The sequence below is a fragment of the Tauraco erythrolophus genome, chromosome 31 (assembly GCF_009769465.1).
Source record: "Tauraco erythrolophus isolate bTauEry1 chromosome 31, bTauEry1.pri, whole genome shotgun sequence".
NCBI classification, from domain to species: Eukaryota; Metazoa; Chordata; class Aves; order Musophagiformes; family Musophagidae; genus Tauraco; species Tauraco erythrolophus.
Window position 1 is genome coordinate 887990 of NC_141495.1, and position 21885 is coordinate 909874.

The following is a 21885-nucleotide window of genomic DNA, read 5'->3' on the forward strand; positions in this document are numbered from 1 at the left end:
CTCCCCCCCCATCAGGGCAGGAACAGCCCCCCCAGCCCCAGCTCCAGGGGGTTCTCAGGCAAAACAACGTTTAATTGTTCCAGCCCCGACTCCCACGAGCGGCGGCTGCCAGCGCGGCACAGCCGGACCGCGGCACAGCCGGACCGCGGCCCCACGCCAGGAACAACACCCGCATTCAGCCTCGGCTCCCCGCAGCCAGTGTGGGGGGGACACAAACGGCCCCAGCATGTCCTTGTGCATGTGGGGGGACAGCAGCTACGAGCCGGGGGTGCTCCCTGGCCGGGACGGGACCCCCACCCCGCTCCTAGCCACTCGTGAGCCACATAGTCCGTGCAAAGTGAGGGGTCCTGCAGGATGGCGGGACCTCCAGAACCAGCCCCCCCCCCAAAAGCCACCGCTGTGGTCTGGGGGAAGGTGCCATGGGGGGTTTGCCCCATCCCGGGGGTCTGCCCTGGGCAGGGCTCACATCAGGCAGCAGCCGGTGGATCTGCCGTAGGAGTTGTCCAGCCGGTCGATCTCCTCGATGATCTTCGTGAAGATCCCCTGGGTCACCTGGGGACGAGAGGACGTCAGCCTCAGCACCCCGGGGACCCCGCCCCCAGCCCCGGGGTGGGGGGTAGCATCACCCTGCCCCAGACCTGGTTCTCCTTCGCCGAGGACTCGAGGAAGATGGCCCCCCACGACTCTGCCAGCTTCTTCCCTTCATCCGTCTTCACCTCCCGGCTGGAGACACAGCAGAGGATGGGCAGGGTGGGCCACCGGGTCCCCGGGCACGGGGGACAGGAGGAGGGGACGGCACCCCCAGAGCCCTCCTTACCTCTGCAGGGACAGGTCCGCCTTGTTCCCCACCAGCACCACGGGCATGCTGCGGGCACGGGGAGGGTGAGAGCCCAGCCCCCCCCCAGGCACCCCCATCCTCCCCAGGAGGGACAGCACCTACCGTGTCTTCCCCCGGCTCTCGTACAGCTTGTTGTGGAGGGTCTTCACCACCTGGAAGCTGTGGGGAGAAGGGCAGCTCTGGGCACTGTGCCCCCTCGGGGTCCCCCCCACACCAAGGGGACCCATCCCCAGCCCTGAGGGTGCGGGGGCTGCCCGGCAGGGTGGGGGTAGCCAAGACCCTCACCTCCGCAGGGACGTCACCGAGTACACCAGGACGTAACCGTGGATGCCGATGACGAAGGAGTGGGGCAGGATGGTGTACTCGTCCTGGGGGAGGGCAGGGCCGGTAGCAGGGGTGGCTCTGGGGCCAGCAGCCCCTCACCCCCCACACACACCCCCCGAGACCCAGCAGTTACCTGTCCAGCTGTGTCCACCAGCTGGAGCTGGAACTCATCCTTGCCCACCACCACCATCTTGTTGTAGGCTGCAGAGGTGGCACCAGGTTAACGGGGCTGCTGGGGACCCCTGTCCCCCCCAGGGACCACCCCACTCCAGGGGTGCCTCAGCCCCTGGCACCCCAGCACAAGGTTTTGGGGCACACATCCATCCTCATCACCTGTGGCCCTACAAAGGCAGCAGGAAGGGGGACCCCAAGCAGGTCAGCCCCCCCCCAAACTTACTGCTCTCCACCGTGGGCTCGTAGCACTCCACGAACTTCCCCTCCACGAACTGGTGGGCCAGGGAGGTCTTGCCTGGGGGGGGCGAGGGAAGCGCTGGGCTGGGGGCCTGGGTCCCAGCATCACCCCGGGGCAGCGGAAGGAGCCCCACGGAGGGAAGGGAACCGCCTCGATGACCCTGCGCTCGCCGCTCCCTCCCGGGGGGGGTTCCAGGGGACACGGCCCCGGGGTGACGGGGGCTCCCGGGGTGGGCGTCCGCCCTGAGCACCACCCCACAGCCGCCCCCCCGCCGTGCTCTGAGCCCGCGGCGGCGGGAGGCACCCACGGGGTGCCCGGCACAGCCGTCCCCGGTGCCCTCCACGCCCCCCGGCAGTGCCCCCGTGGGGCAGCCCCGCTCTCACACACCACCCCGGGCAGGTTCCCCCCCCGATCCCCGTGGGGCAGAGGGCACAGCCCCCCTCCCCCGCCGCCCCCCCGCACTGACCCACGGCGCGGTACCCGAGGATGAGCACTTTGCGGTGGCGGACCGGCGGCATGGCCCGCGGCGCGGGCGGGCGCGGCACACGCAGTTATAAACCGCCCGCCGCGGCGGGGAGGCGGCGCTGCCCGCCACTACACCGGCGGCCCCACGTGACCACAACACCGCCCGCCCGCCCGCTCCCATTGGCTACGCGGAGGCGGCGGGGGCGGGGCGTGGCGGCCGCGCAGGCGCGCTGGGCGCTGGGGCTCCATTCATGAAAACGGAGGGAACGGTCGGGGCCACGTGGTGGCCGCGCACCTGAGCGGGGCCCGGGGGGCGCCCCCCCCACACCCCGGAGACCCCCAGGAACACCCTCACCCCCCCCTAGATCCCCACCCCGGCCTCCTCCAGCCCTACAGCCCCCTGGGATCCCCCAGAGACCCCCCAGCCCCCCGGGACCCCTCAGCCCCAGGGACCTGCATCCCCCCAGGATGCCCGACCCCAGTCGCAGGGACCCCCAGTCCCGCGGGATGCCCGACCGCAGCCCCAGGGACCCCAAGCTCCCCCCCGGGGTGCCCAACCTCAGCCTCAGGGACCCCCAGTCCCACGGGATCCCCCAGCCCCAGGGACCCGCACCCCCCCAGGATGCCCGACCCCAGTCCCAGGGACCCCTAGTCCTGCGGGATGCCCGACCCCAGCCCCAGCTACCCCCAGCTCCCCCCCGGGGTGCCCAACCTCAGCCTCAGGGACCCCCAGTCCACGGGATCCCCCAGCCCCAGGGACCCGCACCCCCCCAGGATGCCTGACCCCAGTCCCAGGGACCCCCAGTCCTGCGGGATGCCCGACCCCAGCCCCAGCTACCCCCAGCTCCCCCCCGGGGTCCCCAACCTCAGCCTCAGGGACCCCCAGTCCCACGGGATCCCCCAGCCCCAGGGACCCGCACCCCCCCAGGATGCCCGACGCCAGTCCCAGGGACCCCCAGTCCTGCGGGATGCCCAACCCAGCCCCAGCTACCCCCAGCTCCCCCCCGGGGTCCCCAACCTCAGCCTCAGGGACCCCCAGTCCCATGAGATCCCATAGCCCCAGGGACCCCTAGCTCCCCGGGATGCCCGACTCTAGCCCCAGGGACCCCCAGTCCCAGGGATACCCAGTCCCACAGGATCCCCCAGTCCCAGGGACCCCCAGCCCCCCAGGATGCCTGACCCCAGCCCCAGGCCACCCAGCGCGGCCCCGTTCACCCACTCCCAGCCACGGCTCCACCAGGGCCATAAAGTCTCTTTATTTACCCAAACAATTAAATAGTAGTATTTCTTTTTTTGTTTCTTTTTTTAAAGAGAAGTGGTTAAAAGCAGGCTGGCCCCCTGCCCCGCGGGGCGGGCCCCACTGCCAGGGCGGGCAGGCGCGGGGGTCATTTATATTACCATTTATAAATAGAAAAATAAAACTCTCAAGCAGGGCAGGTTAGCGGTTAGCGCGGTTAGAGCCGTGCCCGGCACAGGGTGCCTGTGCCTGCGGCAGCCACCCCGTCCAGCCACCCTGCGGCACTGAGCTGCACGGGGATGGGGACACCGTGGGGGACGGAGGGACAGACTTGGAGCTGGGGGACAGGCAGGAACTGCTGCCAGATGCTCGGCTGATTCAGCACCGCCCCCCCCTTGGGCTGGATTTGGCCCCCGGAGCAGGGTCTGGTGGTGCCCAGCCTCGGCTCAACAGGCAGCAACCCCGGCCCCAGCCGCAGCGGTTAATAAAGCAATAAATACAGGGGGAGCGTGCGGGGGCCTGGGGCATGGGGACCCAGCCGGGCACTCAGCAGTGCTGCAGGGGGGGCCCCGGGACATGGGAGGGGGCTGAGTCCGGATCCCTGGGCCACCCCATGACACCCCACCCCAGGGAACCCCTCCGCACCACCCCGTGCCCCTGCACAGCGCTGAGCCAAGAGGCACCTCGACCTCTCCACGGAGCCAGAGGTGTCCCCATCTCTCCTCCCCAGCACCCGCTGGTCCAAGGGGTACCCAGGGCTGGAGCCCCCCACTTCCAGTGTGTGGCATGATCTGCAGTGTGGCGACTCGGGGGACCGGGGACCCCTATGCCCGCAGGGCCTCGTGGCCCAGCACGCCCCCGGCCAGCCGGTAGAGCAGGCGGGAGTACCAGTGCATGCCCGTCTCCGGCACCGTCCCGTTGCCCGCCTCGGCGCGGGTGGGCAGCAGCGAGAGGAGCCCGTGGAAGAGGCGAAGGGGGGCGAAGGCGCGGTGTGCCCAGCGGTGGCTTTCCAGGACGGCGTAGCAGGATGCCAGCACCCCATTGACCAACAGGGTCCCGTGGGAGGTGAGTGGGGCGAAGACCCCCACGCCGTCCTCCCGCGAGACCCTCAGCACCCGTGCGGGGCGCAGCCCCTGCCCGCCCGCCCCGTGGGCCAGCACCGCGTCGCCCGGCCGCACGCGGCGGGCGAAGACGGGCAGGAAGGTGGCCGTGCCGTTGGCCACCCCGCGGGCTGCGAAGACCAGGTGGGATGGGGTGAGGAGCAGCCGGCGCGCCGGGCTGGCCGTCTCGATGGCCACGAAGGAGGCGCGTTGGCCCATGTCACGGTCGAGGAAAAGCAGCACCTCGGTGGGCACCAGGCGCCCGCCGGGCTCAGCGCCCAGCACCCAGTCGCCCTGGCGCAGGTCAGCCAGGCCCCGGCGCTCGCCGCTCTGCAGCGTCACGGTGGCGTGGCCGGGGAAGCAGCCGCCGGTGCGGACGGCCAGCGAGTTATCTGGGTGGACGGAAAAAGCCGTGGGTGCCCCGTCCTTGCCGGCCACCTCCACTGGCCACCAGCCCTGAGTGGACCCACCCTCCCCAGCCCCCAGACCGCCCCCGGAACAAAGCGGGTATTTTCCGAAGCCCCCCCGGTTCCTGCGTGTGGCTCCCAGGGAGGCCGGGCACTGCAGGGCCCCTTTGTCCGCCCCGCACTGACGCCCTTTGTTCGGGGCTGGGACGGTGACATTTATGGCCACTTTCACTTTCTGTCGATTGTCACTTCTTGGCTGGATGGGGGCTGCCGGCCGGAGCGGCTGCGGGGCTGGGGGCCGCAGGCTGGGCCGCAACCGGCCGGATCGGCTTAACAGCCCTCGCTGTGTCCCGCGCCGGGAACCGAACGGCGAGGGTGGCTCCGGCCGGGCAAAATTTGGGGGAGGAAGTGTGTTTTTTGCCAATCTGATGGCAGGAAAGGCTGGAGGGGAGCTGGGCTGGGGCCAGACACGGGCTGAACCCGCTGGGGCCGGACACTGGTCAGAGCCAGGCTGCATCCCCCATGGATCTGGGATGCCACGGGGCAGCAGAGGCGGGGGCGGGACCGCGTGCTGGGATGCGTATGGGGACAGCAGCCCCCCACCCCAGCGGCAGCCCCCTCCCCGCGTGGTACCTGCTTTGACGGAGACGTGGACGTGTGCCTTGGACTCATAGTAGACCCAGTCGAAGCCGGCCTCCACGGCCAGGCGCGCCAGCATGCCATACTTGTGGCGGTCGCGGTCGGAGGTGGTGATGTCCAGCGCCCGGCCCTCGTAGTGCAGCGAGTCGGGGAGGTGGTGCCCGTCCTCGTCCCAGCCCTCTGTCACCCGCAGCTTCACCCCTGGCCACATGTTCATCACCGCGATGGCCAGAGAGTTCACCCGCTCCTTGCAGCGCTGCGGGGGGGGGACACCAGCACTGGTGTCACCCCCAGCCTCATCGCAGCTCCCGGTCCCCTCCCCGGGAGATTTGGCACCCAGATGGACACTGGGCCTGCATGGGGCTTGGAGGGAGCCCGAAGGGGCTGCTGGTGGGGGCTGATGGGGTGTCCCCCCCCCGGGGCACAGAGAGGGGCATGACTGAGCTGCCCCCCCCCACTCAGGTGCAGGTTGAACGTTAACGTGCCCTGCGGTCCCGTGGTGGAGCCACTCCTTGGCACGGGCAGCCGGGCAGAACGGGCAGGGGACCGCGACGGGCACCGGGACGGTGTCACCTTCCCCGCGGCCACGGCCGTGACTGATTAACCCGGCGGGGGGGGAATGTGGGGCAGAGCCGGGGGCGCAGCTGACCCTGAACCGGACCCGAGCCCCGGGGTGGCACCGCGGGCTCAGCATCGGCCGGGCGGGGCAGGGAGGGGAGCAGGGCCGGGAGGGGCACGGGGGGGGGTATGGGGGGACCGGGGCTCCGGTGCCCAGAGCCGAGAGTGATGGGGTGGCAGTCCCGGGCAGCTCCGGGATCTCTCTGCCCATCAGCACCGATGCGGGGTGCAGGGACCGGAGCTCCCCCCGGTGTCCCCCCCCCCCCGCCAGCAGCTGGTGAGGTCGCAGCGTCCCTCCGTGCCCCGGTGCCCCCCGCTCCCCCGTGCAACAAAGCCGCTCCCGGGAGCGCGGAACCGCGGGGGCGGGAGTGCGGGGCGCGGGCCCGGGGCAGCCCGGCCCGGGACGCGGGGGGGGCGGCAGCGGCGGGGGGGCAGGAATGCGCCCGGCCCGGCCCGGCCCGGCCCGGCGACAATAGGCGCCTTCCAGCCCGGCGCTGACCTCAGGCCCCGGGAATGCCGGCGCGGCCACAAAGGGCCCTTTCAGCCGCCCGCACCCCGGGCCGGCTCCGCGCCCGCGGCCCCGCCGGGCCCCGCCGCCCCGGCCCCGCCACCGCCGCCGCCCCGGCCCGCGGGAGCCTCCGGCGCCGCCTGGACCACTCGCAGCATCCCCCGTCGCCATGGCGACCGCGGAGCCGCCCCTCGCCATGGCAACCGTGAGCATCCTGGCGGGGCGCGGCGCCTCCCGGGCTCCCGCCGCCCTGGATCCCCTTCTCGGGGAGACCGGGGCCGCCCCCTCCCCGCCGGCACCGCCCCGGGGAGGGGGCGCGGGGGGCGCTGGGGGAGCGGAGCCGCCGGTACGCCGTGTTCCCGGTGCGGCGGCCGGACCCCGCGCCGCCGCCGCCCCGTCGATCCCCGACGGCCTGGTTTTTAAAGCCCAACGCGGCGCGACCGGCCCGTCCCGGGGCTCCGGTCCTGCCGCGCCGCCGCCAAGGGCCGGGGAACGGCGCCGGGGACCGGGGCGAGGCAGAACGTGCGCCCCGGGGAAGGGTCGGTGCCCCCCAGGGAAGGCTCGGTGCCCACCGGGGAGAGTCGCTGCGCTCCCGCCCGCCCCCCCGCTGCCCCCGCGTCCCCGGGAGCGAGGCCGGGCCGGGCGCAGCCCCCACCTCGGTCATGAGCCGGTCCGCCCCCGTGTTCTCCTCGTCCTTGAAGATGATGTCGGGGTTGTAGTTGGGCACCAGGTCCCTGAAGCGCTCCGAGCCCCGCAGCACTTTGCCCTCCGCCTTCCCGCTCGCCCCCAGCGTCTGCTCGGGCACGTTGGGCACGAACTGCTTGTAGAGCAACGGCGAGAGCTGCCGCCGCCCCAACCGCCGCCGCCCCACCGGGCCCCGGCCCGGGCCGCAGCCCAGCACCGGCGCGGCCAGCAGGCAAGCGGCGAGGCCGAGCAGGCCGAGGGCGAGCGGGTTCCGCCGGGGCATCCCGGCCACCGGGCCCCGTTGCCACCGCGGGCCCCGCTCAGTCGCCGGGGGCAGGGGCGGCCGGGGCGGGCATGGTCCCGGTGCGGCGGCCCCGGGGCTTTTAGAGGGTCGCGGTGCCAGGGGCGGGTCGGCGCCGTTTCCTTCTCACACCCACGGCCCCGTCGCCGCTGCGGGATCCGCGGCCGCCCGGGACGACTGACACCCCCCAACACCCCCCCCCTCCTCCGCCGGTGCCGCCACCCACTCGGAGCGCGGCACCCGGGCACCCGGACGGTGCCCCCCCTCCGCCGGTTCCGCGCCCACGGGCCACGCACCCCCTCGCCTGGCGCTGCACCCCGGCCCTGGGGACTCCTCGACACAGCCCGAGTCTCGGGGAAAGCCCTTGCGGACCGGCACCGGGCACACCGCACCGGGCACTGCCCCGGGACTGGCACCGGACACCCGGCTCCTGGAGCTGCCCCGGCACCGGGAGTCGTTATCCTGCTCCTGGCACTGCCCCAGGACCGGCACCGGGACCTGATCCCGCTCCCCGATCTCGCCTCCCCTCCCCGTATGAACCGTGCGCTCCGGTACCGGCTCTTCTCCCCGCTCCCGGCACCGCGCTCCGGCACCGGCACCCCCCTTATCCCGCGTTTCTGGTCCCGGGACCTCTTCCCTCACCTGTCACCGCCCCTCGGGACCGGAGATCCCCCCTTTCCAGGCACCGGCTCCGGTCCCGGCCCCTTTTGTCCCACCGCAGCCCCTGGCACCGTGGACACCCGTTATCCTAACGCTGCGCTGCCGGTACCGGCACCTGCTCCGTCCCTGACACAGCTCCGCTCCCGGGACCCGCTTCCTGGTACTACCCCGGTCCCCCCTCTTCTGTCCGACCCCCGGTACCGGTACCCGCTCCTGGCCCAGCCCCCGGTACCGGCTCCCCTGGGTGCCGGTCGGCACCGTGCGCTGCCTGCAGCCGCCCCGGCCGGGCTGCCCCCACCTGCGGCCGCTCGGCTCCGGCACTGGGCAGCCCCGCCGGGCCCCGCCTCGGACCCGGCCCCCGGGAGCGGCGGCAGCCGCGGCCACATCCCCCGGGGCCGCCCCTGCCGCCACCCGGGACCGGAGCACCCCCGGGACCGGGCACCCCCAGGGACGGGGCTCCCCCAGGGCACAGGGGCATCCGTGGGACCAGGGCACACCGGCACCGGACCGCCCCCCCCCCCCGAGCTGGGGCTGTGCCCCCCCCCAGCACCCCCAGAGTTCCCAGTGGGGCTTGGCGAAGCACCCAAGGGTGCCGGGGTCCCCGTCGAGGGCAGGAGCGGGACGGTGGAGGGTTGGAAGCAGATGGGGGGGGGCCCGGCTTCCCCCGCAGCCCCAGTGCCAGCCCGGGGTGACTGGGAGGGGAGCGGGTCGCGGGGAAATCGCGGGCACCGATGGCCTCATTTCCTGCAATATAAACCGGGCTTCCTGCGCTTCCTGCTCGGCCCCGGGCGGGGGGGGGCCCGGGCCCCCCACCCCCACTATGGGGGCAGCAGCCTGGCTGGGCCCCAGCAGGGGCAGGATGGGTGGGGGGCCGGTTCCCGGGGCAGTTTCCGCTCTGGCCGCACGACCCCCTCTTCCCCAGGAGCACAGGGGCTGGAGCCCCCCCACTCTATACCCCTCGCTGGGGGCAGCTCAGCCCTCCCACCTGCACCCCAAAACAGCCTGACACCCCCCCAACACCCCTGGGCAGGGAACTGCCCCCTCCTTCAGCCCTTCCTGGAAGGGGCTCATTAGCTCCAGCCAGGAAAAGGGTTAATTATGGCCCCCAGAGAAAGGAGAAGGGGGGGGGGAAACACAGGACTGGGACCCCTATGGGCAGGAAGCCCCCCCCCCCCACTTAGCCCTGCCCTGAGGGAGAATAACCCCCCCAGATTCAGATATATTTATATTAAAAAAGAGATTGTTTATTGCTCCAAACAAGTTCCGTGGTAACAGAGACCCGACAGACTCATCACACCATCTGCTGGGGGGGGGGCTGGTCCCCAGTGCCCCCACCCTCCAGCCCTGCTCCTCCCTTGGGGCCCAACCAGTGCCCCCATCAGCCCTGGGGGTGACACGGGGACAGGGTGTGGAGTGTCAGGGGGCAGGGGGGGCACAGGGCCCCCACTGCAGTGTCAGGACAGTCCCTGGCCTGGGGGGACATTTAAAACCCAACTGCACCCCAGGGAGCAGCCGGGGCACTGAGGGGATCTGGCTGCTCTTGCATGAGGTATGTAAATGGGGGGGACGACCCCGCGCCCATGGGGGGGCTGTGACGGGGTCACGGCTCAAGGACAAGGCTCAGTAGCGCAACAGGCTGAGACAGACCTGGGGAGGGGGGCAACCCCCTCCTCATGGCATCTCAGCTCTCCCTGAGGGGCTCCAGTCACCGCCAGGGCCAGCTCTGTGGCTGGTGGCCATCATGGGGGCCACCACGGTGTGGGGGGGCACGTCCCCGTGCCCGTCCCCCAGCCCTAGCAGGGCTCGCCGAGGGGCTGGGACCGCGTCACGGGCAGCGGCAGCTTGTGCAGACCTGGGCAGAGGGAGAGCGTGAGAGCCGGGGGGGGGACACAACACACAAGAGGGGCACCCCAACACCTGTCCCCGTGTGCCCGTCCTCACCGAGGGCACGGATGAGCTCAGCCTGGACGGCCCAGGAGACCCTCTTGACCAGGCAGAGGGTGGTGAGCCCCGCGAAGCCCATGTTGTAGAGGAAGACGATGTAGAAGTTCCCCAGCCAGTTGAAGCGGCCAAAGTCGCCCAGGAGATCGAAACGGGTGATCCCTGGGGGGTGGGGGGGTGCTGGTCAGGGCACCCCTGGGGACACCCCAGTCCTGGGGTCACCCTGACCCCCCGCAAGGGCTCACCCAGGGTCCTGGAGAAGACAGGCAGGGCTGAGCTGAGCACCAGCAAGGAGACGCAGTTCCCGATGATCTGGGGGGGACAGAAGCATTTGTTGGGGGGGGGGGGGGGGGGGTGAGCGCTGCCCCAGTGCCTGGCACCCCCCCCGGGCTGGGGAAGGGGTTCCCCAGTGCCAGAGACCCACCGGGACCCTGCCTGCACCCAAAGCAGCAGGAGGTGGGGGGTACGTGTGGGGACACCCACAACCGCACGCTGGAGGGACCAGGGGGTCCCGCACCCTGAGGGGGACCTGGGAGCCCCCCAGCCCCAGCCCGGAGCTCCCACCTTGGTGAGGGGGGTGTCCTGCCGCTCGGGCAGCAGCCGGGTGAAGAGGGGGGAGCTGTAGAAGCCCACGACGGAGGAGACCATGAGGTAGCTGCGAGGGGCGTTAAGGAGGGGAACGGGGTGGGATGGCCCCAGGGATGGTGCGGGGGACACGAGTGCCCGCCAGAAGGATACAGGATGAGGACGACCTGCAGGGCAGCTCCGAAGGAGCCCAAGATGGAGAAGGAGACCTGGCCCAGGGACGCGTCCTGCTGGGAGAGGAGGAGGAGGTGGCATGCTGGGGAGGGGGAGCGATCCCCAGGCCAGCGTGGGACACGGCTCTGCACTGTCCCCGTCCCCCCACCCGGGTACCTGGATGCCCCGGGGCATCGCGGCATCGTCCAGCAGCAGCTCCAGGACGTGGAAGCAGACGATGAGCACGGAGATGCCCTGGGAGGAGCAGGGGGGGCATGAGGGTGGTTGGGGGAGGCCAGGCTGAGCCCCCCGGGGAGCCCAGGGACACCCACCGTCAGCGCCAGCAGGCCCAGCATGGCCAGGGGGTAGCCCAGGTTCCTCTGCCAGGGCGACGCTCGGTGCCGCAGCTCTGCGGAGGGGAGGTGTGCCCAGGTAAGAGGGGAGCACGAGCCCCCACCCCAGGGCAGCAGGTTGGGGGGGGGCCCTTAGGTGCCAGGACAGGGGGTTACAGCCCCCCACCCGGTTTCACACCCACCCGCCCTCTATGGGGCTCCCAGTGCCAAGCTGGAGAGAATCCAGGCATCCAGGGCATGCCCCCCCCCTGCCCCCCCCAACCTCCTTACCCAGCTTCCGCCTCTTGCTCCGGATGCTGAAGAACTGCTCCCGCAGCAGCTCCACGTTCAAGTTCAGCCAGCAGGAAGATTTGCCTGCCCAGGGGAAGGTGCCGAGGGGCTCATGGGGGCTGAGGGCTCCCATGTGGGGGGCAGAGGGGTCCCCACCCCACCCTGAGCATCCCCCCTCCCCAGCCAGTGGCCATGCTGGGCACCCACCAGAGCAAATCCTGCGGGACACGGCGGCTTCCTCGAGCCTCGTGCAGCTCAACTGCTCGTCCAGGTCTTCCAGGAGCTGGGCATGGGTGAGGGGCCGGTGGGGGGGCGTGAATGGCACCCGGTGCCCAGGATGGGAGACCGGGCAGCCCCAGGGACTGTAAGCCCCCAGGCTGGGGTGGTGGGACTGGGGCGAGGGGGACACCTTACCCGGGGCTTCACCAGCAGCTTCCCAGTGACGGTGAACATGATGGAGAGGCCGAAGGGGGTGCACACTGCGGCGAGAGCAGAGGCTGAGCGGGGGATGCCCAGCCCCTCACCCATCCCCACGGCCCCAGAAGGGTCCCAGGTAGGGGCTGGGGGCTCAGCCCTGCACCACGACCCCTCCAGACCCCAGCATCCACCCCAGGGCACCCGCGCCCCCGACTCACGCAGCAGCAGCAGCACGCCGAGCAGCGAGATGCCAGAGTAGAGGTAGGGCAGGTAATATTCCCAGAGGTCTGTGGAGATGGTGGGGTCAGGCCAGTGGCACCGGGCATCCCTTCAGCACCAGGGCCTGATCCTGCCCTGCTGGAGCCGGGAAAGCCCCGGCGCATCCTGGCAGCACCCACCGTAGAGCGACTGGCGGGTGGCCGCGTCGTTGCTGACGATGGCAGAGGCCACCCACACCATGCCCAGCACCAGCAGCGTCAGCAGCAGCAGCACCACCGACGTCTCGTACACCCGGGCCATGATGCCCTGCGGGAGCGGGGTCAGTGGGGAGCTGGGGACAGGGGGGACGGGGTGGGGGGGCACCCCCAGCGCCACCCACCTTCCTGGATCCCGCAAAGCCCTCCGACTCGGTGAAGAAGTAGGCGAAGGGCATGAGGAAGACGAGGGACAGATTGGAGAAGAGGAAAACCAAGTTCCAGAGGCCTGGAGGGGAGAGGGGGGATGGCGTGGGGTGAGCTCCAGGGGGCACAACCCCAACCCACGGCCCTCAGGGCACCCTGGGGCCACCCCCCACACCCACCGTGGATGAGGGACCCGTTGAGCCACTGGATGTAGTAGTTGTGGGGGAAGGAGAGCAGCACCTCGTTGCTGATGATGGAGAAGGGCAGCAGCAGGACGGCGCCCAGCGCCACGGCCAGGGTGAAGGTGCAGAGCCCCAGTCTGCGGCACGGGTGAGCGTCAGCTCCACGGCCGGGCCCCCACGGGCATCACAGCCCGGCCGTGGCCCCCCCAGGGTCACTGGTCCCCACGGGCAGGGGGGATCCAGCATCCCAGCTGGGCAGGGAGCGGGACGGGCAGCGACTTACGCGATCCTGTTGACAGCAGCATCCTCATCATCGTGAGCTGCGAGGGGGGAAAAACCCAAACCACAGGGGCTGGGGGAGGCACGACTGCCCAGAGCATCGTTCCCTGCCCGCTCCCAAACCTCCTCCCTGCTCCGAACACTGCAGAAACACTCCTGGGGGGTGTGGGCTCTGCTCCCCTCCCATGGCAGCTGGGGAGGTGCCCGGTAGCGACCGATGGCACAGCAACCCCGGCTGCGGCAGGACCGGGGCTCCCGGGGGAGGCAGAAAGCGATGGAGGAACGAGTCCCGGGGAGGCTGAACGCGGCTGCCGACGGCCGCCTGGCTCCGGCAGCTCCCGCTCTCCTACCTGCCGCGAAGTCCGTGTGCTTCTTGAAGTGGGTTATGATGAAGTGGCAGAGGATGTAGAGGCTGGCGAAGAGCAGGGCACAGATCTGCAGGCAGAGGAGCGTGGGCAGCACAGGCAGGCCCGGAGGGCAGCGCTCCCACCCCCGGTGATGCCACCAGCCCCAGGACCCCTCAGCTCCACCCTATTTATTTTTCCACTCCTGGCTCTGGTTCCGCCCCAGACGTGCGCTCAGCTCTATCCGTGCATGAGGGCTGCACCCATGGGTGCCACCGCAGCACCCGGGGGGACACAGGGAGACCCCATTCAGCAGCTCTGGGTCAGCCTGGGCTGGCAGAGAGGGATCTGCAGGGATCAGAGTGGTCCAGACCACGTGGGACACCCGTCCCGTCCCGCTCCATCACTACCTGACCCCACAGCCCTCGTCCTGCTGGCACCAGCGCCTGGCAGAGCCACGGGAACAGCCTTGAGCCGGGCACCAAGGCCAGCTGTGGCGTTCCTCCCACTCCTGCCGGCACGCCAAGGTCCGGCCGGAGCAGGTGACATTCAAGGAACACGATGACCTTTCATCCCACCAGGAACGCGGCAGGATGGGGAAAGGTCACCCCAATCTGCCACCTTGGCACAGGTGGAGCAGAGCAGTCACGTCACCTCCCTCTTGCCTGGCCCGGGGGGCTCAACCGGCTGGGGGTCCTCAGGATCTGCCAGGTGGGGTGGCAGGGAGCTCTGGGAGCCAGTCCAGCTCCGGACCCCTGGAGTGGCAGTGCCCAGCAGGGCCCCCCGTCCTGCCTCTGCCCAGGGAAGGGTCTCAGGCCGCAAGTCCCCTCCTGCCATGGGCTGCACCCCGCAGCCCAAACCTTGGCCGGGCCGGGGGACTCCAACACCTCCCACTCCCAGTGGGGTGAGGCTGAGTGAGCTCCACGCTGGCCGTGCTGAGCCAGGAGCTCCTGGGAGAGACGTCGCTCCCCGGGACAGGTCGGGGCAGAAGTCTGGGGAGCTCCAGCGCAGAGATGCCACCGGCTCCTCCCCGCAGGCATCGAGCCCGGTGGTGGCCAGGTGGCCCCGGCACTGCTGGTCACAGCCCGCTTGGCCACCCTGCATGCAGCATCCCGGAGGGCCCTTGGGAGATGCCAGGACTGGAACACCCAGCTCGTCTCCGTCCCTGAGCCCGCAGCAGCCGGTGCCCTCTCCCGGCAGGGCAGAACCAGAGGAGCAGACGCAGCTGCTGCCCTCCGCGGTGCCCACGGTTTGGGGGGGCTCTGCAGGGCCCCCTCCCGCTGACACCCCATGTCCTGGGGGCTGGGTCAGAGGCAGGGGTCAGGGTCTGACACCACCGCACCCCAGCACTGGGCACCCCCAGCCCTCCCACTCACCCAGGGGCTTCCCGTCGGGGCAGGCGGGGTCCAGCCCCGGGGCTCGGGCACGGCGGGACCCCAGTGCCGTGGGGGGCGACCGGCATGGCGCAGGGGCTGGGCCGGACCCGGTAGGGGGTCGCGCCTGGGGCTCGGCACGGCCCCGGGCCCCGGCTATCTGCGGGGCGCACGGCCGGCCCGCCGCGGCTCTGGCACCGATAAGGACCGTGCGCGGGGCGCAGCGGCAGCCGTGCCCCAGAACCGCCGCCGGGGAACCCGGCCATCCCGAGGGACTGCGGGCTCCTAGCCAGGACCCTACAGCTTCCCCCGCCGCCGCACCGGGACCCTTCCCCTGCCCGAAGCCCCTCACCGCGGCCGCGGGCCGCCGGTACTCACGATGCACTCGCGGACCCGCTCGTGGAAGAGCTGCTCCCGCACCGACAGAGCGTCCTGCTCCGCAGGGGCCATCTCCGGCCGGCATGGCGGGGCCGGGCGCGGCGGGCCGGTACTACCGGGGGACGCACCGAGCCCGTCCGCGCCGCGGCGGGTGGCGCCGCCCCCTCCGCGCTTGGCCCCGCCCCGCTTCGCCGCGGCCTGAAAGAGCCCCGCCAGGCCCCGCCCCCTCCTCCCCATTGGCCTCGGGCGGTGAATGAGGCGCCCGCTCATTGGTCGAGGACGACGCGGGGCGCGCTGATAGGCTGAGGGCGCCGCCGCGCTCTGCCCGCCGCTCCCACGGGGGTAGCAGCCCCCCCCCCCGGGCGGGCAGGGGCCGGGATTAGCGCGGGGACCGGACTAATCCCGGGAACAGCGCTAATCCCGGGGGGGTTAATCCCCCGAGGGGGGGTGGGCCGAGCCGCCGGGGGCCGTAACGCACCAAAATCAGCTCATGGAGGGACCCAGCAGAGCAGCATCACCCAGGGTGCCCCAGCGTCCCCCCCCCATCCCATAGCACCCAGGAAGGGGGTCATGGGGGGGTTCACCCCTCCCCAGGGAACAGACCGGCAGGGGAAGGGCCGGCCAGAGCCGGCTGCCGGCAGCAGCGCTGCCATCCTGCCCGTCTCGCTGGGCACAGACAATGGGGACAGTCTGTTCCCATGGGCCGAGGCCAACCCTGCCCCCCCCTTCACCCCCCCCCCCCCCGGCACTGACACAGAGGGTTTGTATCCGACACGGCAGCAGCTTCTCTTAAAGCCTTTTATTCACAGACGTGGTACAGACACATGGAAAACCGACAAGAACATCGGAGGGAGACGGAGCCCAGCGTCCCTCCGGCCGGGCCACGGGGCTGAGCCCCCCCCCCGGCACACACGGAAGCTCAAGTGTTTGAAGCGAACGTTTCGTGGACATGCTACAGCGACAGAAGGGACTGGGGGCTTAGTATTCCTCCCCCTCCTCCTCGCCCTCCCCTTCTACCGAATCCACCCCCACCTCCTCGTAATCCTTCTCCAGGGCGGCCATGTCCTCCCGGGCCTCCGAGAACTCCCCCTCCTCCATGCCCTCCCCCACGTACCAGTGCACGAACGCCCGCTTGGCGTACATCAGGTCAAACTTGTGGTCCAGGCGGGCCCAGGCCTCGGCGATGGCCGTGGTGTTGCTCAGCATGCACACGGCGCGCTGCACCTTGGCCAGGTCCCCCCCGGGCACCACCGTGGGCGGCTGGTAGTTGATGCCCACCTTGAAGCCCGTGGGGCACCAGTCCACGAACTGGATGCTACGCTTGGTCTTGATGGTGGCGATGGCGGCGTTGACGTCCTTGGGCACCACGTCCCCACGGTACAGCAGGCAGCACGCCATGTACTTGCCGTGCCGCGGGTCGCACTTCACCATCTGGTTGGCCGGCTCGAAGCAGGCGTTGGTGATCTCGGCCACCGAGAGCTGCTCGTGGTAAGCCTTCTCGGCCGAGATGACCGGGGCGTAGGTGGCCAGCGGGAAGTGGATGCGGGGGTACGGCACCAGGTTGGTCTGGAACTCCGTCAGGTCGACGTTCAGGGCTCCGTCGAAGCGCAGGGAGGCCGTGATGGAGGACACGATCTGGCTGATGAGGCGGTTGAGGTTGGTGTAGGTGGGCCTCTCGATGTCCAGGTTGCGGCGGCAGATGTCATAGATGGCCTCGTTGTCCACCATGAAGGCGCAGTCGGAGTGCTCCAGGGTGGTGTGGGTGGTGAGGATGGAGTTGTAGGGCTCCACCACGGCCGTGGAGACCTGTGGGGCCGGGTAGATGGAGAACTCCAGCTTGGACTTCTTGCCATAGTCAACGGAGAGGCGTTCCATGAGCAGGGAGGTGAAGCCAGAGCCAGTGCCGCCCCCAAAGCTGTGGAAGACCAGGAAGCCCTGCAGCCCTGTGCACTGGTCAGCCTGGGGAGAAGGGAAGAGAAAACAAGGCCATCTGTCAGTAACTGTGCCTTGAAGCTGCTGCCAGGTTGCCCAAGGTGGCCAGTGTTCACTCCGCTTATCTTGGCGACGCAGGCAGCTGCCCAAGCGCCCTGACACTGCTTCCGGCCATGGCACCCTGTGCATCAACCCTGGGGAAGGGGTCCCTTCCCGCAGGGATTGGGGGACACTCGGCTCCTTCCCACTGCAGGAGCCAGCCCTGGCAGCACGGGCACCTGCATGCCCCAGGGGATCTGCTTTGGGGGAGAGGGAACCCGCACGGGCTGCCCTGGCATGAGTTAAACACGCGGCATGGCTGCTCGTACATAAGAAGGATCAGAGTCCAGATCAAGGAGAAACCTCACATGACCCTAAAAAAGGGAGGATTTAAGATTTTCCCAAGGGAAGAAAGGAGACAGCCCCCCACACCACCCCCAAGGCCCCATCTCACCCCCAGGCACACACCACCCTCGGGGGGCACATCCTGGGCTCGCAGGGTCCTGAAGAAGAGGATTCAGCCCATGGGGAGGGGAAGGGGCTGATCCTGATCTCCACTCGTGGGATCCAGACCCCACAGGGAGCCCCAGCCTGGCACAGGGTGCCAAGAACCACCAAACACACCCGGACCCTGGGGGCACAGCCCGGCTCCTTGCTGCCATCCAGGTCCCACCTGAACGTTCCCCCTTCCCCACCGGGGGTCTGTACCCACCAGCTTGCGGATGCGGTCGAGGACCAGGTCGATGATCTCCTTCCCGATGGTGTAGTGCCCACGGGCGTAGTTGTTGGCCGCATCCTCCTTGCCCGTGATCAGCTGCTCGGGGTGGAAGAGCTGCCGGTACGTCCCCGTGCGCACCTCGTCTGCGGGGACAGCCCGCCCGCCCCGTCAGTGCCCGCCGGCCACCGTCACGGCCGCCCCCCACCCGCAGCCCCCTGCACTCACCGATCACCGTGGGCTCCAGGTCCACGAAGACGGCCCGCGGCACGTGCTTGCCGGCCCCCGTCTCGCTGAAGAAGGTGTTGAAGGAGTCGTCCCCCCCGCCGATGGTCTTGTCGCTGGGCATCTGCCCGTCGGGCTGGATGCCATGCTCCAGGCAGTACAGCTCCCAGCAGGCGTTGCCGATCTGCACGCCCGCTTGGCCCACGTGGATGGAGATGCACTCGCGCTGCGGGGGCACAGCGGGGGCCGCGTCACCCCTGGGGTCCTCCCTTTGTCCCCCCCAGCTGCAGCACCAGCCCAGGACCCCCAGGATGGGCTGGCACCCAGCTGGGAAGGGCCAGCACATCCTGGGGGCCTGATCCTGCCCAGGCACAGCCTTTTGTTCTGGGTCTTGGGGGTGCCCCCCCCCCCCCCAACTCCTCCAGCAGACCCAACCAGCCGGGCTCAGCCCCGGGAGGGACCAGTACGTGCTGCGGGACAGACCGGAGCCACCGCTGGGCACTGCCCGGGGGGTACCGGGGGTACCGTCACCCCCCCCTCCACCCGCTCCCAAATGGCGCCCGGGGAGGACATTTTACAGCCCAGCAGGGCGAGGCCGCGCTGCAGGAGGAGGAAGAGGAGGAGGAGGAAGCACGCAGCGCGGCAGCGGGGACGTGACTGCACCAGCCGGCCCGAAACCAGCGGGGGGGGCCGATGGCGTCACCGCCCACCCCTCCCCGGGGGGGGGGGTCACTCTGCCCAGCCCCCCCCCTCCCGCCGCGGATCCAGCACATTCCCGGCTGCACCCTGCGCCGCACCACCTGCTCCCGCGAATTCCTCCCGCCCGGGGGTGGGGGGGGGGGGTGTCAGCCCGTGTGGGGCCCCCCCCCCCAAGGAGCCGCGGAGCAGGATTAGCCCCATGGGGTCGGACTGGGGTGGGTGCGGAGGGGGGGAACACAACAGGGACCCTGTGCCCCCGCCACGGGGGGAGAGTGAGGCTGGGGGGTTCCCGGCTGGATTTGGGATGGGGACGGGAGGGGAGGGGGAGCTGCTGCCGCAGGGGCGGGGCTGTGCCCCCGCCCCGCGCCTTCCCGCGCGCGGGAAGGGTAACGGTCGGGGCTTGGGCGCCAAAAGCGAGACGGAGCCCCGCCCCCACGGGGGGGCCTACCCGGGACCATGTGCTGCCCCTGGGTCGGTGTTGGGGCTCCCCCCGGCAAGGGCGGCACCCGCAGCCCCTGCTCTGCCCCCCGATGCTCCCCCCCAGCTCCTGCTCTGCCCCCCCGATAACCTGCTCAGCCCCCCAATACCCCCTAGCCCCTCCTCTGCCCCCCGATGCCCCCCTAGCCCCTGCCTCTGCCCCCCCCAGCCCCTCCTCTGCCCCCCCGATGCCCTGCTCAGCCCCTGCCTGTTCCCCCACAGCCCCTGCTCTGCCCTTCCAGGCCCTGCTCTGCCCCCCGAGACCCCCCCAGCCCCTGTTTTGCCACCCCCCTCCGCACCAGCTGCACCCCCTCAGCTCCCCCCTACTCCCCCCCAGCCCCCGTTCTGCTGTGTGCCCCCCAATCCTTGTGCCCCCCAGTCCTTCCCCCTCCCCTCCTGCCCATTCCCCCCAGTTCCCGCGTCCCCCAGCTCCAGCCTTTCACCCCCCCGTTTCCCAGCCCCCCCTCCATTTTGCAATCCCCCCCCTACCATGGTTGCGGCGCGGTTACTCGTCCCGACAAGCAAAGAATCGACGCAAGTACCAGGCTGCCGCCGCCCCCGGGCACCCCCCCTATATACCGGCCCGGGGGGCGGGCCAACACCCCCGCCCCGCGCTCTTATTGGCCGCCACGCCCGCCCATCTAGCCAATCCTCACCGCGGATTGGCTGCGCCGCGTGGCGCACCCAACCTCCTCCCTCCCCCCACTGCCGGGCGGCCGCTGCGGGGTTTGGGGGGGGGGGGCTCCCCCCGCCGCAGGATGCAGCGAAAGGCCCCCCCATGGGAGGGGGGGGCACTGGGGGGCTGACACCCCCCCCCCGCGGGCCTCGGCCCCCTCCCTCACTGCGTTTGCCGCGGAGGGGAGGGGGGAAACGGCCGCCCCCCCCCCCCCCCCCCGCCGCCTCCCCCCGCCCGGTGCGGCTCCGCTGCAGAGGAAAACTGCGACATGGAGGGGGGGGGGGGGCAGCACGTGCTGCCGCACCCGGCGCACCGCCCCCCCCCCCCCCCCCCCATTACCGCGTCCCGAGGCCGTTAATCGGCTTCTCCGGCCGGACCCCCCCGGCCCATCTGCACTACCCGCCCCCCCCCCCCGGCACCGGCCCATCTGCACCCTCCGGAGCCGCCCCTCCAACACCCCCCCGGGCCCATCTGCACCCCACGGCAGCCCAACCCCCCCCAGCTCATCTGTAGGTGGCCCCCGCAACCCCGAATCCTGCCGGGGAGGGGGGGCACCGTGCCCCGGGACCCCTCTGCATCTTCCCGGGGGGGGGTGTGGGGTGCGCAGACCCCACTGCATCTGCACTTGGGGGTCCAGACGCCTTTCGGTCTGCCTGGGGGGGGGCAGACCCCCCTCTCGCCGGACTGAGCTTTGTCTCAGCCGTGCCCGCAGCACTGGGACCCCATCGCAGTCCCCCCCACGAGCCAGGCGAAGCCCCCAGCCCCCCCCATGCCCACAAAACGGGGGGGGTGTGCTGGAGTCCCACCGTGCCCGCCCCCCTCCGGGGTCCTGTCGCTCGATGGGGCTCCCTGCCCCGATGGGGCAGGGAGCCCCATCGAGCGACAGGGCCCCCGGGGGGGCGGGCACGGGGGTAGGGGGGTGCCCATTACAAGCCCCCCCCTAATCCCTGGAGCTATTTGTTCCCAATAATCCACCTTCCTGTTTTGCCACGCCAACCCAGCGGCCCCTTCGGCACGGGGCAGCCGCTACGCACCACCGGGGCCCTCCCTTGGCCCCCCACTGGGGTCACCCCCACACCGGGAGTCACCCCCATACCAGGGTCACCCCGAAACTTCAGCCACCCCCGGGGTCCGCGGTGCCGGGGGCGGTGCGGGAGCATCCGCCGCAGCTGCATTGCAGCGAGTGACGTGGCTCCCCGCCATTTGCTTCGTCCCGCTGCCGCATGGCCGCCTCGGCACCTCCGCTCCCCCCGGGAACGGGGTGGGGGGGTGTTTTGTCCCCCCCTCCAGTCACACCGGGGTCTCACGACCACCCTCGGTGCGGGGGGTCCCGGTCGGTGCTTGGGGCCAGCATGGCCGTGGCTGAGCCGCGTTCCTGGCTCTACTCATCACCGCCCCACCAGGAGCTGGTGCTTCTGGCATGGGGGCGTCTCGGGGGGGTCCCCAGGGTGTCATGTCTGCCCCCCCCCCCTCACTGCAGCACCCACTTGAGTTCCACTCCATGTTCAACTTCCTCATTATTTATCCCTGACTGGAGCCATGAGCCCACAGGGGGGGATGCTGGGGGGGCACAGCCACCCCCTCCACCGTGCTGAAGTGGGGGGGCTGCTACCCCATGTGTGTGTCCCGTCCCCCCCCAGTGACTGGGGCTGCCAGGACCCGCATAGCCGGGGCTGCTCCTCTTCCCTGCAGGAAGGGACAGAGGGGCTTTAAGACACAGTAGGGATGGGGCTGGGGGGACCCCCACCCATCCCTGGGCACCCCAGGGAGATGAAGGGGCCACTCTCCACCCCAGAGATTGAGGGTCTGCAGCCCCAGTGCTCCCACCCATGGTGGGCAATGGGAGACCCCCCCCCCCAACCCCACCTCCCAGGGCAATGCAGCCCCTTCCCTGCCCAGGCAGAGACACCCCCCTGCCCCCCCCAAGGCTTCTGCCAAACTGAGGGGGGGTCAGAGATCCCAAGCCCCCCCAAGAGGAGTTAAACCACCCCATGTGCTCACTTGGCTCCTGGTCCCAAGAACACCCAGCACCCC

The 21885-nt window shown here is 70.9% G+C and overlaps 4 protein-coding genes across 4 annotated transcripts; all 4 read right to left on the minus strand.

Moving 5' to 3' along the window:
- Positions 1 to 462: 462 nt before the first annotated feature.
- On the minus strand, positions 463 to 2092 carry RHEBL1 (RHEB like 1). The gene is made up of 8 exons (XM_086628587.1): positions 2041 to 2092; positions 1560 to 1631; positions 1296 to 1363; positions 1124 to 1206; positions 941 to 997; positions 818 to 865; positions 639 to 723; positions 463 to 552 (listed from the first exon to the last, which is right to left on the minus strand). The coding sequence occupies exons 1-8, from the start codon at positions 2090 to 2092 to the stop codon at positions 463 to 465; spliced, it is 555 nt and encodes a 184-aa protein (XP_086484713.1).
- Positions 2093 to 4100: 2008 nt separating this feature from the next.
- DHH (desert hedgehog signaling molecule) lies at positions 4101 to 7515 on the minus strand. The gene is made up of 3 exons (XM_086628621.1): positions 7204 to 7515; positions 5417 to 5678; positions 4101 to 4768 (listed from the first exon to the last, which is right to left on the minus strand). Exons 1-3 carry the CDS (start codon positions 7513 to 7515, stop codon positions 4101 to 4103), a joined length of 1242 nt encoding a protein of 413 aa, XP_086484747.1.
- A 2214-nt stretch (positions 7516 to 9729) lies between these two features.
- LMBR1L (limb development membrane protein 1 like) lies at positions 9730 to 15160 on the minus strand. Its single transcript, XM_086628620.1, has 17 exons — positions 15089 to 15160; positions 13344 to 13428; positions 12998 to 13034; positions 12712 to 12851; positions 12511 to 12614; positions 12311 to 12437; positions 12131 to 12199; positions 11910 to 11974; positions 11703 to 11778; positions 11496 to 11579; positions 11205 to 11281; positions 11050 to 11127; positions 10873 to 10946; positions 10699 to 10789; positions 10380 to 10446; positions 10135 to 10296; positions 9730 to 10045 (listed from the first exon to the last, which is right to left on the minus strand). Exons 1-17 carry the CDS (start codon positions 15158 to 15160, stop codon positions 9987 to 9989), a joined length of 1467 nt encoding a protein of 488 aa, XP_086484746.1. The 3' UTR covers positions 9730 to 9986.
- A 906-nt stretch (positions 15161 to 16066) lies between these two features.
- Positions 16067 to 19703, minus strand: LOC104379399 (tubulin alpha-1B chain). The gene is made up of 4 exons (XM_086628657.1): positions 19665 to 19703; positions 18003 to 18225; positions 17772 to 17920; positions 16067 to 17047 (listed from the first exon to the last, which is right to left on the minus strand). Exons 1-4 carry the CDS (start codon positions 19665 to 19667, stop codon positions 16067 to 16069), a joined length of 1356 nt encoding a protein of 451 aa, XP_086484783.1. The 5' UTR covers positions 19668 to 19703.
- Positions 19704 to 21885: the final 2182 nt, after the last annotated feature.

What these genes read in the sequence shown, in the direction of transcription:
- RHEBL1 (XM_086628587.1), bottom strand. Translation starts at nt 2,092, where the DNA reads ATGCCGCCGGTCCGCCACCGCAAAGTGCTCATCCTCGGGTACCGCGCC. An exon ending in CCTCGGGTACCGCGCCGTGG is followed by an intron (nt 1,632 to 2,040) that starts GTCAGTGCGGGG and finishes CGCCCCCCCCAG; the next exon opens with GCAAGACCTCCCTGGCCCAC. An exon ending in TGGTGGACACAGCTGGACAG is followed by an intron (nt 1,207 to 1,295) that starts GTAACTGCTGGG and finishes GCCCTCCCCCAG; the next exon opens with GACGAGTACACCATCCTGCC.
- DHH (XM_086628621.1), bottom strand. Translation starts at nt 7,515, where the DNA reads ATGCCCCGGCGGAACCCGCTCGCCCTCGGCCTGCTCGGCCTCGCCGCT. An exon ending in CGGACCGGCTCATGACCGAG is followed by an intron (nt 5,679 to 7,203) that starts GTGGGGGCTGCG and finishes CCCCCCCCGCAG; the next exon opens with CGCTGCAAGGAGCGGGTGAA. An exon ending in CCACGTCTCCGTCAAAGCAG is followed by an intron (nt 4,769 to 5,416) that starts GTACCACGCGGG and finishes CCGTCCACCCAG; the next exon opens with ATAACTCGCTGGCCGTCCGC.
- LMBR1L (XM_086628620.1), bottom strand. Translation starts at nt 15,160, where the DNA reads ATGGCCCCTGCGGAGCAGGACGCTCTGTCGGTGCGGGAGCAGCTCTTC. An exon ending in GAGCAAGAGGCGGAAGCTGG is followed by an intron (nt 11,282 to 11,495) that starts GTAAGGAGGTTG and finishes TCCCCTCCGCAG; the next exon opens with AGCTGCGGCACCGAGCGTCG. An exon ending in TGAGCTCATCCGTGCCCTCG is followed by an intron (nt 10,046 to 10,134) that starts GTGAGGACGGGC and finishes CCCTCTGCCCAG; the next exon opens with GTCTGCACAAGCTGCCGCTG.
- LOC104379399 (XM_086628657.1), bottom strand. An exon ending in CCTGGAGCCCACGGTGATCG is followed by an intron (nt 17,921 to 18,002) that starts GTGAGTGCAGGG and finishes CTGTCCCCGCAG; the next exon opens with ACGAGGTGCGCACGGGGACG. An exon ending in TCGACCGCATCCGCAAGCTG is followed by an intron (nt 17,048 to 17,771) that starts GTGGGTACAGAC and finishes CCTTCTCCCCAG; the next exon opens with GCTGACCAGTGCACAGGGCT.